Source organism: Catharus ustulatus, chromosome 4 (genome assembly GCF_009819885.2).
Source record: "Catharus ustulatus isolate bCatUst1 chromosome 4, bCatUst1.pri.v2, whole genome shotgun sequence".
In the NCBI taxonomy this organism is placed as follows: domain Eukaryota; kingdom Metazoa; phylum Chordata; class Aves; order Passeriformes; family Turdidae; genus Catharus; species Catharus ustulatus.
In genome coordinates this window covers 67819695-67835745 of record NC_046224.1, presented here as the reverse complement: position 1 = coordinate 67835745, position 16051 = coordinate 67819695, and the positions used below count along the sequence as shown (strand labels likewise).

The 16051-nt window shown below is 40.8% G+C and overlaps 1 protein-coding gene across 9 annotated transcripts in view; it reads left to right on the top strand.

Moving 5' to 3' along the window:
- Nucleotides 1-16051, top strand: part of SOX5 (SRY-box transcription factor 5) — a 624352-nt gene that overhangs the window by 327824 nt on the left and 280477 nt on the right. For 3 of the 9 annotated variants that reach the window (XM_033057700.2, XM_033057694.2, XM_033057696.2), the window contains exon 1: nucleotides 5841-6013. The exons of 2 other annotated variants lie outside the window; for them this stretch is intronic. In XM_033057700.2, the coding sequence (XP_032913591.1) occupies nucleotides 5976-6013 (38 nt within the window). In that variant the 5' untranslated portion in view covers nucleotides 5841-5975. Of the gene's footprint in view, nucleotides 1-4521; nucleotides 5101-5840; nucleotides 6014-10411; nucleotides 10510-16051 lie in introns of those variants that run through there. 4 more of the 9 variants (XM_033057701.2, XM_033057695.2, XM_033057692.2 and 1 more) reach the window with 3 other exon arrangements.

Below are 16051 nucleotides of genomic sequence, written 5' to 3'. Positions count from 1 at the left end.
GTTTGTTTAATTTTTTTTGCAAGCTGCTTCTCTGCAGACTAATGATACTAAGTGAAACAGTAAAGAAACCTTGTATATAACTGAAAGTATGCAGAAATAATAAAACAATAATAACCCCCAAAACAGAGGGGGTTGGTAGAGTGAGAGAGCAACACATGACACAAAGCCAGGCTGTGCCATCTCACTAATATTTATCGGTTTTACAATTAAAAGTTACTTATTGCTAAAATAGATATGTAATTTCATTTTAAATGTGTTTACATTTCTAAAAATCCCTACTTATATTACAGTTTGCAAATATATTAATATTGAGATTTCTTTACCTTGGCTGATTCAGTGTGAACAGGGTAAAAGAGTGAGTTTTAACCTCCTTTAAAAAAATAAATAGGGACTTTATTGTAATATTCAGGGAAGTTTGAATTTAGATGAGGGTTCAGATTTCTTTGTAAGGGTAGCATCAATCTTTTTTTACAGGGAGGGTTGCAGATGGTAGGGCCTTGCTAAAAGTGCAAGAGAATAAATGATAAATGAGGGCTTCCCACTAACAAATAAAATGGTTTTACTTTTCCTTGAAGAAATGCAGTAAATTAAAAAACTCTAAATAGCACAGAAATTTCAGTTCTCCAGACTGCCTTCTCCTTCTCGATTTTGCTATACTATATTCAGCATTCAGTTTTGCCAACACTGAACATGCCTGAGGCGGCATTTACATTCTTTAAAAAAAGCATAGGTTAGTTTTATTTCTAAGAGTTAACTTCTCTTGACACATGTACTTAATTCCCATTAATGGAAATGGAAGCTAGGCATGCACACTGGAAGGAAAAATCTGTTCCTAAGCATATGATCCAAACTGCATTGTAGCTAAACATTTCCATGCTCTGAAGTAAGCACTCATTATTTGCAAGATATTTTTCATAATAAATGCATCAACCCGTCTCTATTCTCCCTCCACTCTCCCAGAGTGTGTTGCAAAACACCCTTTCTTAGACGTCTTACAGATTCATTCTTAATGCTGCAGTTGTTTTAAGTGTGTGCCTAAAAAAGAAAATCCATTTAGGATCTTCAGAGTTTTGCATATTTTGTGTGAGAATTTTCCAGTAAATTGTTCTGTGGAACATTTTACATTACCTTGGACTTTGTAGGTCTCTGTTATTAAAACCTACAGTGTAAATAACAAAACCTGAAAAGCTCTTACCCCCCTGAACTTCCTTTGCTTGCAGTGTTGCAGTATCTGCCAAAGGCACTAGACTGAAGTGATATCATTTAAGGATTAAAAAATTATTGTTTCATTTAAAGTTTTCCTTCTTCCAATATGCTTGTCTAATGACTTGAGGATTCTGCCTGTGCAATATTCCAGAGTTATAGTATTTCTAACTTCAGCTGGATGGATAATTAATTGATTTTTTTGTTCACCTCTTGATCTGGAGAACCACAATAGCAAAAAAAAAAAATCAGTTAAGCACAAAAATACAATTTCAGTTGTATCACCTCATCCAAATCAAAATCAGAGCTTTTTTGTTCAGTTCAACCCAAATTGTGCTCTTTTACTGGGACTTTTTTGTTTGGGCACCCCTTAAAGGAAGCAAAGCAAGATAAATGCAGATTCACTGAATTGTTAGGGGAGTAGTAAGGGGATTTTCATTTTTCTCATTGGTTAAAGATATTTGAACTTTTGAATTCTCATTTTGAGAAGAATGAATTGCAAGCATTAAATGTAGATGCTGGATGTTGCAAGTGGGTTTTGTAACTTTGACCCACTCAGTAAGAAGGGGCACCAGAGCTTCCTATTACTAGTCAAAAGTTTCAGGACAAGATGAAATTTCTTATTTTAAAAACTGGACAGTTGCATGTTACGTACATTTTCTTCTTTCTCAGTGGTTGTTTATTCTAATTTCTCAGTTTTTCCACTTTCTGATTAACAGACTTTGTGACATGTCCTGGCAATTTCTAAAAAGCAAGCTAAAAGTTAATATTAAATGATTTTTAGAAGGGCTTCAAGATTCCCTCAAACTATGGAACTTTCCTTTTCTCCATGTTGCAATTGCAGTTGAACTTATGAGAAAATAATTTTATCAGAATGTCTATACTTAACTGTCTGTAATCCAGTAATATATATATAATCCATATAATTCAGTATAGTACAATGATATTGTAATACAATATTACTATAACAGCAACAGTAAATTGTTTTTTTTTCTCCTCTTTGGACACCACTCTCTTTCCCCCCAGTCATCTGGGAGTGGGAGCTCAGTAGTTGCAGAAAACACAAGATGAAGGAAGAAAAAATGGGGAAGAAGGTACCTGAGCACAAAATTTATTGGGGTAAGAGTAATTGTAAACTAGATTAAGTAAAAGAAGAGTTAATATCAAAACGATTCAGAGGACCATTTTCTTTCTTAGTTTCATTTCTTTTCCCCTTCTCAGCTCTCTATTTTGCTCAGTTATCTTAGTTTTCTCTCATGCACTTTTTTTTTTCTTCCTTTTATTATGGTTCTTTCTGCTTCTTCCTAGTCTAGCCCATGTCTTCTATAATTCCTGATGCTGAAGGTGGTTGCTTTGGTTTACAATCATATTAGCTGAGAGCCAACAAACCAGAAGCCCCCAGTATGATAGGAATATACCAGCTTGGAGGGGTATATGATCATTGTCCTGAAAAATCTCAAGTAGGAAATGATATGGGAAAGGGGTAAATACATGTGAACAGACAAAGGAAGGACATGGTAGAAGAAAGGCAGTTGTGCAGTGGAGCTGGGTTGGTAAAAGGATATGAGGTTAGAGCTGAATGGAGCTAACATGAAGTCAAAATATGGTATTCCTGTTCTACCCAAATGGTTGAGATTTATACTTCTTTTCATAAAAAGCGGTCTTAATTTTCCTCCAGATGTGGCTTCTCTGTAGCTTCGCTCTGTAAACTTCTCCCAAAACCAAGCGTAAGGAAATAGGGGAAACAAAGCAAGAGCTGGGATACAAGGAACAACATTTATGGATGGGTAGTGGTGTATGAAGGGGAAAATGAAACACCAAGAAGGGGGGCCTGACAGAATGTGGATACAGAAATGAAGCATGTTTTAAACAAAACAATGAAAGTAAAAAAATGTGTGGGGAAAATGTTCTATTGTATATATATGTTTCAGCAGCATAAGGGCTGTTGTTGACTGTGAGGCATGTGGGGTCTTTGTTTTTCATCCTTTTGCTGGAGTTGACTGTGTCAACTGGGGAAGTTACTAAGCCTGCCATCTGAATTTCCTTATTTGAGGCCAAATTCTCTTACTAAGTAGCCTCCTACTCCACACAGAATGATTTGAATGGAGCCCCTGCAGAGTGAGATACTTTTCAATACAAATAAAGTTTTGGAATTGACCCTAATTATATTTATTACCTGCAGAGGAGTAATGTGATACTTAACATGGTTTGAGACCCTCAGATGAAAGTATTTGGAATTGTTCTTTTTAATCATCTGCTGCCTTTTCAAAGTCTACTTCATGACTGTCCTAAAAGGCATAGCTACTAAAAAACAAATGAACAATCCTTGTACCTGTTAACAGGTTTGTCAGGCTCACATGAATGGACCTCTGTGGAAAATATTATTTGCTGGGGGCCACCAAAAGAAGTTGGTTTACCCTGCCCCATAGCGAGGAGCCATTAGATCTCCCTGGTGCCAGAAGTTGACAGATTGTGTGTGGCTGGGCTCGGAGTGCCGTGGTGGTGGGAGGCAGGCTGGAGGCTGCCTCTGCAGATCCTCTTTATGAACCATAACAACGGCACCTTGGCAAAGTTGGGTGCGGCGTTTTGTTCCATGGTTGGGTCGGGTGCTCCTCGGTGATGATGCACAGAATTTGTGGGTGGGTTTGCTCCTTGTGATTAAAGCGAGCAGCCCAGGCTTCCAGCTGATAATTCCTTTATACTAACACTGGATTGACTGGCCTCTGCATGAGCCTGCTGGTTTCTAACATAGGCACTGAGAGTGAAAAGCAGCAAATTAAACTGTGTAGCTGTTGGATATTGAAAATAATAAGCTTTTCTATTTGGCATTTTTCTTAAGCCAGTGGGCATGAAAACGTCGAAAGTTTTATGGATGCTCCGTGCAAATATGTGTATATATTTCAAAAATAAACTTGCTATCTCCGTGCCACTGGGAGGCAGGGATGAGAGGGGTGGCAATGGACCTAATCAAACTGTTGTGGGGTCAAAACCACGTGGGTTTTAAAGGCCCCTAATGTTGTCCAGCTGCACATTAAAGGGGAGGGGGAAGAGAGAAAAGAATTAGGGCAGAAAGAATGGAAGGAATGGGGTATAGATACGTGGTCCTGTGTGGGTGTGTACGCACGTGTGTGTGAAAGAACAGGGAGCCCAATTTTTTTCCCTTTTTTTTCTTTCCCCTCCCGCCCCTTAGTGCGAGTTCAGTGCCAGGCCGGACACGGGCCGCGCAGACTATTGAGGCATTGTGCGCTCCGCTTCCAGAGTAGCCCCCGGCTAATCCCCGCGGCTCGGACGGGAATTTCCCCGCGGCATTCTCTCCCCTCTCCCCGCCGGGGCGGGCTCGGGAGCAGCCCTTCCCTCCGGAGCGAGAGGGATGCGGGGATCCCCGGGGGGGTGCGGGGGCTGTCGGCGCCTCCGTCCCCTCGTGTCCGAGCCCCGTTACCTGCTCGCCTTCCTCGCCTGCCAGATTTTTATCTGGATAATTGGAAATGCGGCGGAGGCTGCGCTCCGCCAGCCAGCCGAGGGGCTCTGCAGCCGCGCGTCGTCTACCTTGTTACCAGGGGTTGTCTGGGCAGGGGAAATGAGGGAGCCACGACCCAGGGACTTCTATTGCTCGCCCGGAGAGTAGGGGAAAAAAAAAAGGTGGTGGGGGGGGATGGTGATTAAATAGAAAACGAGAAAAGCCCTAACAGATGAACGGAAAGTTTATTTTTGTTGTTGTGTGAACATCCGTGTGTGTGCGTTCATGTGTGCGCCCGCTGTTTTGGCATGTGGCTACCTTTTCCCTTGCATACAACAGGGCTGTTTGATGGAGTTTGGAGCTGAGGAAACTTTGGGTTTGTTGCCAGGACGGTTCGCAGCACTTTGTGGAAAGCAAGAGCTAACAGTGAGACCGACAGAGTGAGTGACAAGTTGTTTACAGGTTTCCTTGAAGGGGCCTCTGCTATATTTCAATCTGTCAAAGTTGCTTTTCTTCCCTCAGAACAATGCCTGATTGTTGTGCGGGATGGGTTTTTTTTTTGTTTTTGTTTTTTTTTTCTTTGCTTTGTTTTGTTGTTTTTTGGGTTATTTTGTTTTTCGCTTTTTGGTTTGTTTTTTTCCCCCTACCCAAAGAGAGAAAGAAAGAGGGAGAGAGATAGCGAGAGACCGGGAAGGGTGGGGGGAATGAAAATTCTTCGTAGCACAAATGCCTTTGGTAACATTTTTATGTATTTAATCTCTTCGCCCCTATTTCAACTCCGAGAGTTGATAACTGTTTCAATTTAATCAGTCTGCTCTTGTTTTATCTTCTTTCTCCACTGATCTTCCTCAGCGGATGGGATTTGCTCCTGGTTTGCTGGTTTAGGTGGATTGTCGGACTGCTTTTTAGATTTTTTCCCCCTCCTCCTCCCCAACCCCCCCCCCCCCCCCCCCCGCCACTTTATCCCCTCCACCCCTCCACATTTTTTTAGGACATTGAAGGAGTTGACTTTTCCCGTTTGGCGGCGGCGGGCGAGCAGAATTAAAAGGAAAGGACAGGCCCCCGGAGGTCGCGCAGCGCGGCGGGGGAAGCTGCGCGATCATCCTGCTGCGAGCGCGCTACCCCTTTAAGAGACTGGTCAAGGAGTCCTCGCTCAGAGCGAGTGAGCCGGGAGGGAGGGAGAGGGAGGGAGGGAGAGAGCGAGCGAGCGCGAGAGAAAATCAATCGGTTTAGAAGGTTTGGACTCACTTGACAGGTTCAGTTGGAGGCGACCATAGGTGGCTGCTGTGACAAAGGGAAATTGTGCTTTTCCAGCATGCTAACTGACCCTGATTTACCTCAGGAGTTTGAGAGGTGAGTCGAGTTGTTGGGGCGGGGGGGGTGTGTGTGTGGGGGGGTCTCTTCCTTTTTTTTTTTTTTTTTTTTTTTTTAAATTGTGTTTCGTATTTTGTTTGTTACTGTATTATCTTTTCGTACTATTATTTTTTTTCAATGTATCCGAGCACGCCCGTTCGCGCGCGTGTGCGCGGCCGGCCAGCGGGCACACGGACACGCGGGGACGGGCGCGCAACTTGGGCGCTCGGCGCAGGAGGCCGGCGGTCCGGGAGCTGCTCTCCCCGTCAGCGCCTCCCCCTCCGCTCCCCAGGCTTCTCCAGCGCCGTGTCAGTGACCGGGGTGGCGGGCGCCGCCGAGCCCCCGGCCCCGGGCGGTGCGCAGCTTTGTTCCGGGGCCGCAGAGGCTGCCGTGCCGCCCTCCTGCACAGCCTCCCCTAGCCCAGCCGGCCCGCCGAGACACCTTCCTGGGCAGAGCCACCGCGCTCCTGCCGGGGACTCCCCGGAAAGCGGTCAGAGGATGCCCGGTGGCGGCCAGGCGGGGGGTTCAACTTCCAACCTCAGGCTCCCGTCAAACTTGGGAAGGCGCTCTGCCGAGCACATGACCTTTTGTTGATCTAGCAAGAGCTATTCTTTTTAGGCAAGTTTACATCCCAGCCCTCCGTCAGGAGAACATCTTTCTACCTGAGGAGAGAGGGGAGAAAACCAAACAGAAAAATAAAGGAAAGAAGTGAAACTTTTGCCTCCAAGTTTGGCCGTCGCCTCTCTCGCAGAGTGTCAAGAGCGGGGTCGGGTTATGACGAGCGGGCTTCGGGTATGACGTAGATGTGCCCGTCTCCCCCTGCCCGAAACAGGAGCCTTCCCTGCTTGGAATTAAGTTTTTGCAGTCGCTGGTGATGGCTTGTCACTTCCGAGAGTTTAGTCTTTATTTCATAGGAACTGCTTCTCCTAAGATGTTTGGAAGCGTTTTCCCAGGTGCTTGTTCGTGTGTCCGTTGATGGTCCCGCATCCCTCCCCTCCGGCTTCTTTTTTAAAGGTTATTAATAGCCCCTTGTGCGGCTGCAGTAAACAATCCAAACTTTCATTTCTAAGCAGTAAATGAAAGAATGCCAGGATGCACGTTACTGAGGTTTTTCTCATCTTCGTGAAAGCTACCTCCTGTATAAACATTTGGTTGTATCTGACTATGCAATACAAGCTAGGTGCTAGACCAGCTGGTTAAAAATATGCTAAGTCAAGCTGTTCATCGTTCAAACCTACTGAATTTGATAGTAAAGGCATAGAAAAGAAGGCAAGATAAAAACATTTTAAGTGGGCTGAGGAACACGCATGCAAAGGAAGGACAGGAAAGAACACTTGAATTAAAAGATCATAGAAAATTAAAATTTGGAAATGCAGAAAAGAACTGTTTTAACACTTTCAATCCTTGTTCTGAAACTAGAAGGCTTTCTTACTAGAAAGTGAAATTGGCTTGGTTGCTCTATTCCGAGGTCGTCTTTAATGCAATTAATTTTCCAGACTTGGAACACTTGGCATTTTCCTTTGGTTTGTTAGCATTACAATAATGGAACAAAATTGGTTTTGTTCACGTGCACTGTATTAACTTAGTTCAACTACCTGAGGAAACTGTTGCTGTTTCTGATGTCAAATTTGATCTGGCGTCATGATCATGTATTTGTCTTTTTCATACAATCGATAGATTCAAGTATTTCATGTGGTTCACTAAGTTTATACATAGAAATTTATAAGCAAGCAATTTTGATTATTCTTTGAACTTTGCGATGAACACGATGCTTATAAACTCTGTGAAGCAGAATGAAGTCCTTTCATTTTCCTGCTGGGGGACTTTTTTTTTTAGCTGAAGTCTCTCTGCATTATAAATATAGATATTTATATAAATTTTATATATAAACAAGTCATTTGGGGCAACCATCATCCTTAGAATGAGCTTCTTTACTCTCTTCTTTTTTTCTCTTTTGCTCCTAGGCATACGTTTCATTTTCAGAGATCCCAGCTTTGCTTTTGTAAACATTCTAGTTAAATAATCAATACGCTGCTCTTCTTTTGCCATGCATATAATAGCAAGCAGTAGAAATGGAAAGCAATAAAAATAAACCTCAGGACATGCAATTTTTTTGAAAAAAATTTTTTAAACAGTTTTCCCTCTAGTTGAGATTGGGGATACAGACCAGTATCTTTGTTAATCATTACCATTTGTTTACATTGTGTGTGTTTGACTATAGTTGCACACACATACACGGACCCAGACTGTCCGTGTAGTACATGTGTGTTTGTCAGGGAACAGCCATGAGGACACATTTTCTCTTGCACAGAGATTCTCAAACCCACAAACGCCTGCAGAGTTGATGTGTGTATTTATGTACGATGCACACATCGTACATGGGTTTTGGATGTTTATGGCAGGTTCTCTTCTTGGCTTCTCAGTCAACACAGTTCTTGGAGCACATTTCTGCAGTCACTTGGGGTCCAGCTTGTCGTATCTGCGCGTCCCACTTCAGTTCTGTTGCTATTATCATTTCCCACTGTTCGTTTTTAAACTTGAATAGCAAATGACAAGGAGGTGAAGATTTGTCAGGCAAAGTTGTTTGCAGTTCAGGCATTAGAGCATCCATGTGTCTCTCAGGAGGTTGTTCCTCTTTCCCTGTTGTCTTTTTGTGTGAGGTTTCGGTGTATCTCAGTAAACTGCAAACACTTCTGAAACTTTCAGTCACCCCACCTGAAGAGAGCTGAATTCAGGGGACTTCTGTGCTTGTGGCCATTAGGAGGGGGAATTTATGGTACACACTTAGAATGAAAATGATCCTCAGTATCAGACAAATAAACACTCATTATTTCATTCAGCATCACTGGTAAATTGCAGTAGGTTTTGTGAATTCACATGTGTAACTAATTACTGTGCCAAAATTGTGAGGATTTTCGTCCTTTCCTGAGAAGTTTCTTGCATGCCTTTATTTGTTTGTGGTTGTTCAGCTGCTTGATTGAGAGGAGCATCAGAATGCGTACGGTGAGGGGGATGATGTTTGCAGCAACACTGTAGAGAGATATTATAACTGCAATCCACTCTGTGTGTTACACAGGGAAAGGGTAACTTCTGCGATGTACTGGGTGAGTGCCTGTGGCACCCTGAATTGGCTCTAAAGGTCTTGAAAAGAATAAGTCTTTTGTTGTTTGATTTCTCTCTCTCTCTTTTTTTTTTTTTTTTTTTTTTTTTCCTTTTTGTAAGTTGGGCCATTATACTTAAATATAACTAAAAAAATCTGGCCACAATAGAAAGAAAGTTTTACTTCACTGAGAATAAGGTAGAGACAATGCAGCCCTAACCGTCGCGGACAGCTGGGAAATTTACAGAATGATAAAGGCTCAGGAATGCCCAACATAAAGTTTTAATGTCTTAATAAAATCTGATTAATGAAAAATAGATAAAGTGACTGCTTAACAATATCCCTAGTGTATGGAATGTTCTTAAACCCAAATTAATTACTGCATATTTACATTTCTCTGTAGACTGAGAGAGAGGCTATGCTAGGCATCCAGACAGAGTGACATCCTTTCTTTTTTTCATTATTTCCTTTACCTTTTTTTCATTTTTATTTTTAACATGCCAGTTGAAGGTAAAGTGGTATGCAGTGCTTCCAGGAGAAGGACCAGTGGGTTAATGCCTCCGTAGGAAAAAAAGGCAGAGCCAGAAAAGACAAAAGGCTTGGATGGGAGTAGTGGGGATGGGGACAGTAGAACAAGCGCAACATTTGCAGTCACCGATAGTGTGCTCTTGGAATGTTCTCTGTTCCAGTGAATAGTTTGTAGAAAGGAAAGGCTCAAGGATGTAAAGCAAGCCTCTGCTGGGAGGAAAAATTTACTTAGCTGCTTTACTGCTGCACTGCACGAGTCATTTCAAACTCCCACTGAATTTATTTTGGGGTTGTACCAACACTGTCAAATGGAGAAGTCATTTTCTTAAAAGGAAACTTTGCATATTCCTAAGTGCTTTTCTTAGCTAAAGTTACCCTAAAAGCTTTATTCTGCTGCATTTGCTGAGAATTTTGGAGAACAAGTAATACCTTTCTATTACTCAGCTTGCTCAGAATGATGTCCCACTCTCCTAAAATCTACCTGTAGAAGCAGATTCTTTCAGTTTAAAGATTAGTATTGAGCTGAGTAGCTTTTAACTTCATTGAGACATTTTGGGAAAAGTACTTCATTGCTTCATGATTCTAGGCATCTGGGATTTGAAGAATAAATAGTGTCAGTGTAAAGTTACAGATACTAGATTTTCGCAGTGACAAAAATTAACAGTTTTATTTCTCTGAAGTCTAAAGGAATTAATGCATTTACAGACTATTCATTAATGTCCTGCATGCACTAATTTAATTTGTTGTGCTTATGCTAGGAAGAAGTTGTCTGTTACAGATTACAGACTTTAATGAACATTTCAATAATTTACCAGTTGCTGAAATTGTGAACTCGTCTTGGAAGGCAAAAACCCAAATGAGAGAGCTGGTGAGTGATACAGCAGCCTGCACAATTTGACTGTTGTATTCATTGCATTTGAATCAAATTGGGAGTTTGGCATTACTAATTCTGGGTGGCTGGCTCATCATATGCATTCAAGGAGTTAATTAAAACACACACAAACACATACACAGTCTCCCACCAAGCATCTTGCGGTGTTTATGTGCATAGAGTGTTTGATTGGTACCTTTACGTAGGCGAGGAATTGTTTTTTCTTCTCTTTCTGTCCAGAGATCTTAAATATATAATTAGTTTACAAAATATTTACTACTTCTCAGGGAGCTTTAATGAGCATTTATGGCTTTATCATTTAGGAGGTACAGAGTATCTGGTCGAGTTACTTAAAGGTGAAGCTCCCTGATAGTATAGGAATATGTGTCTGTGCAATGTGATGTATCTGTAGGTGCTTAAAATACACTTTAAACAATGTTTATACAGGAAAATAAGTATCTCCTCCCAAGGTACAGTTACAGTCTCTTCACATGCTTTTCATACTAGGCTTGAAATACAGGGTAACTTCATGTTTGTGTGAGATACCTGTGCCTTCACAACTACTGCAAAAGTCAGTCTGACATCCTCTTGACTTTTCATTTTATTTTATTAATTTCTTGCTCAGGCCTGGTTATAGCATAATTAACTCATATGTGGAAGGGGAAACATTTTGTTGTGTTTTACCTGGAAAAATTCTGGAAATACACACTGGAAATATTCAATGCCTGTGAATTCTGCTACTGTAGTCAAGAGAAAAGAAGTGCTCACAGCAATTAATCAATAGCTGTACTACCTCTCTGATGGCAAGGAGTTTGTTTTTTAACAAGTAACATCCTTAAAAGCAAAGAGTACTTCCCTCTTAGAGTTTCTATGGATTTTCATCAAATGTGTAAAACGTGTGAAGTCTCCTTCCTACAAAAGGTAAAATTATGTTGTATATGAGTATATTAAAACCTGCAAGGCTGCAAAGTAAGCAAATCCTCGTCATGTTACTGAATTGCCTACAACAGAACTTCTGGAACTTTTGAAAGGGGCTGTTTTTCTCTGGAGCTTTGAGTGGTTCTGGCCAGCGGGTGAGGGCTAGCAGTTGTGGGGATTTATTGACAGCGTTCGTCCCATTCCCATCTCCTCCCACAGTCCCACTGCCAAAACATCACCACCATAAAGTTTTCAGCCACGTCCTTTGCCGAGGGTGAAGGTGTTGTCCCAGCTCTCCCACAGTCTCCAGAGGGGCTGCCTTGCTCCAAGTGGCCTTGCCCGGGCTGGGCTCCAGGGGTGCCGTGGGAAGTCCAACGCGCTGTAGTCTCCGCCTGAGAGGTGCTGCTTTTCACCTCCACGCTGCGCCCTGCTATTCCAGCTGGGAAGCCAGGAGTCTCCAAAAGTTCTTCCTAAGCCCACATGTCCTTGTGACAGCGTGGTTTTCTGCACGGTAGTTGTTGGGAGACAGCGAATTTAGGTTCTGGAAGAATTTTAGTGAGCAAGCATTGCTTGCAGGGGCCATGGGACTTGAAAAGAATGTGAGAAGTGAATGGAAATTGTGAGAGGTGTACAGTAGTAATTCAGAGAAGTTACCCGTCTTTTTTTAGGATAGGCGCAAAATTTATTTCTTTAATTGTTTTAAACAGATAAGAAGGAAACATTGAATTCCGTTTGCTGGAATTATCAGATGTTAATATGAAGTTCAGGTGCTTCCCATGGTATTGGGGGAGCTGTTTGTTTTGAAAGAAATTGGCAAACATTTTCCAATGTCCCGGTTTTCATCTGGCTTGGCACTTCTCTTCCACTTGTCCTTTTGTCACCTCGTTTAAAGAAAAAAATATTTCCAACATGATGATATTATTTTTGACTTGTGGAGCTCAGAAGTAAAGTGAAAATGAGGAAAAGCTTGCAGATCGCTTTGTAAGTTTGAAATGGCATTGACCTTGTTTCCCTTAAAAGTACTGTGGGATTAATCAGGTAACATTTCTCAATTCTCAAATTGTATTTATATTTTGCTAATTTTTAAATTTGTATTTTGTATTCCAAATTTTCTTTTCATACTTTGTTTTTTTTAAAGACCAGGCATTGAAATTAATTTTGGTATATGTTTTTTGAGAGTTATAATAATTTTATTTTGTTTTGCCTTGTAGTTCTGGTTTTGTGTTTTCTCAAGCTCATATAGACTGTGTTAAGATTTTTGGGTTTTGTTTTTTTTTTCTAGGATGTGGGTGTCTGACTGCTATTTGACCTAAAAATACCATTAAATGTTGCCTTAGTGCAAATTTGCTTTGTGATTGTATTATAGTCTTATTACTACTCATTTGTTTCTGTCATAACATAATTCTGTTACATTTGGTGGCAAAAATATAAACAGAATGAATTGATATTTAATTTTCTTGAGTGAATACTCAAAATTATTTTTAGTAGTGAGGAACTTGTGGAAGGGATGGATATGTGCTATTTTTGTAGTTAAGAGCATTGTCTACATCTAGTGTTCTTCATGGACCTTTGTAGCTCTAGAGAAAAAAGCCCTAGGAATGTAGTTCATGTAAAGGGAAACCCATAGTTTGTCATCTTGGTTTCTTTGGTGCTGGGCTTAATTGTTTTAAGAATGTGGGAATGAAAAATATGACCCAAGTTTCACTGATTTATCTCAGAGGCTGGGCATGGCCAAAGTTAATAACGTATCTGACAGTGAGCTGGACTCACCATTGCCAGCTCAGTAGATTACCGAAGACCAAAACTAAAGAAAATATTAATTATTTGAAACAATTTTTAATGCTGTTATTGCTTTTTTTTTTTTTTAACTGTAGTTGCATGAAAATATTTCACCCAAATTTTTTTGCCATTTGAAACAGCGAGCCACCCAAAATCTCAGGAGTGTGTGCACCCATCTGCACAGGCCCATTTGTGTTTGCTCTCTGTGGTTTGGAATGTCTCTCTGCTGGGGTGCATTAAGAGGCTACACTTCAGTAGAGTGTGATGAAGCTAAAATTCATTGGTAAATGAATTTTGGTCAGCTAAATTTTGATCGGAAAGACCAAAGTGCATCTCTGCACACCATTTTTATAAATTTGGAAGTATTCCTTGATTTAAGAGAGAGAAAACTTAATGATGGGCAAGAATCATATGGTGTCCTCTCACCTTTAGGGGTGGCCTGCCTGAGTTAGGACTAAAGCACTTCAGTGGAGCTTTGTGCTGGGGGGAGCTATAGTCCTGAGTGCTGTATTAGACTGCAGAGAAGTCTTCTGTTTCCAGATAAATTCCCTTAGCATCCTTATTGCATTCACTTTGTAAAACAAGACTGAAAACATTTTCTCCCAAGAATTAGTCAGGTTTCTGTTCATAGGGTTTTATCCCTAAATTTCAATACCATGGCCTCACCAGGGCAGAGGCTTTTTGGAATAGACATGAGATGTGTGGGAAGGTGATGGTTGGTAGGGCGGAGGGAAGGATGTTCTTACCCGTTTTGCATGTCTATTAACAAACTGGGTCATTTTGCTGTGTTGTATTTACATGTCTTGTTCCTGGGCTGGTGTGAAATCTGAATCACCAAAACATGATGATTATTTAAAAAAAAAAAAATAGGCTAAATGAAACATAACTGAAATAGAACCGAAAGGCTAAATGAAATCAAGTGAAAACAGAACATGCAACATTATTCTTTTGGTACAGTTTCCTTCTGTAGTTGCTGAGTAAAGCCAAATAGCTTTTTTTTTTTTTTTTTTTTTTCCATGTGTGTTAAAAATATCTAGGCTTTTGAATTTGAATATAACAGGGACACGGAAAATACATTTCTCACTTCAGGTTCAGGCTTTGATTTGTTTTTTGCTCCTGGGTTTTGGACACTGAAGTAGAAATTTATGGTGTGTTTTAAAGAAGGCTACTGGTTCTCATGGGGTTTTTGACAAAGATAACATCGAGCTGATTCTGGTTTTACAACTGAGATTAGAATTTGGCAGAATTTCTCAGTGGAAGACTCTCCTCCTTTGCTTATGTTTTGTAAGTTCTGCTCACTTTTTATGTTCTTGCCTAAAGTCTGAAATGAATTGTGTGACTCGGGAATGCACGTTAGGCGTTTGCATGAAATACCAGGCAAAGTATAGGGAAAATGCTGTGCCACTCTGAAGTATGCAATGCATCTCTTTTATAGATAATCTTCATGTGTATTAGTGTCATTGATTTAGTGTGTTTTTGTAGAGTGCAAGCATCCTGAATCAGGACTCCATTATGCTTGTCACTGTACAAACACAAAAAAAGAAGGTTTCTTTCAATTCCACAGAGCAGCCTTTGTGCTTAGAGCTTAGAGTAATATAAATGTGTCTTTGTATGGGGAAAATTCAGAAACAGGGAGTAGGTAAGAGATCCCTAACATGGTTCGTGAATGAGATTTCAGTCCTGAGGGCATGCTTAACAATTTATAAATTGAGCAATATATGTGTATGGGTATTCTCTCTCCGTTTTTTTTTCCCAGACTCATGTATGTAGAAGTTGCTTAACTGTTAGAAGTACTGATATTATTTATAATAGATTCATGCTTCCTATAAAGTCTTTTGATTAGGAATTCAGAGCATTTGGTATGCACCGATATACAAATCATGAAGATTTTTGTGCTTTTTGCATTGAGAAGCAAGATTAGCCTCAACCTATATATGAGTAAACTGAGGAATGCTGTCACAAAAGCTTTTGCATGTGAGAGTTTAAAAAGTAGACACTGACACTTTTAACTTTGAGACACCCTCCTTTTCCTTCCTGAGATCCTAGGAACTCTCTGTCCAGTTATAATTTCTAAAGGTCTCATTCTAGCAAGATGAACTATAGTATTCAAAACACCTAAGCATGTAAAATAGGGATTATGGAGTATGATTAATAAAAAAAATTAACGAAATATTTGCAGCCACAGTTGTATCATTGTGGGCTGGGCTGTAGACCCTGCAGTTATCTGAGTGTGCTTCTAAACCAGCTCCTTACCTGGAGGCAAGTTTGGATTACTGGAGTCCGGCAGCAGTGCCCACTGTGTTTAAGGAGCAATTTGGGAAACTGTGTGCTACACACGGGTAAACTTTGGTCCTGGAGTTAACATCTTCAGCCATATGCACCAGAGCTGTCACATGTTTTATAACATAAGGACTAGGCATGAGGTGAGTCCAGGAAAAAATTGTTCACGTGGAGAGTATTAATGTGAGGAACAAACTCCACTGCAAGTGGCAGTGTAGGCAGCCACATTGAGCAAACCAACCAACCCGCCTAAAAGCAAAAATACCCCACTGCAGAACACAAAATGCACTGTGATTCCTACCCAAATGTTTGGCATCTGCTTTTTAAATGAGATCCAAAATGAAGGAAATGATGCAGTTATTAAAAGGGAGGAATTATTTTCTTATTAATGTTGAAAGTTCTTCTAATCTGTTGCAGTGGTTTTCTTGTTTCCAGCTGCACGCTCAGTAAGAGTACAGCTGAAATGCTGAGTTCTGCAGGTAGCTTTATGTCTAGGCTATGTTGCATCCTTTACTACACACTATTGAGAAAATGGGTGTAAACTGAAGTAGTCCTGGGTGGA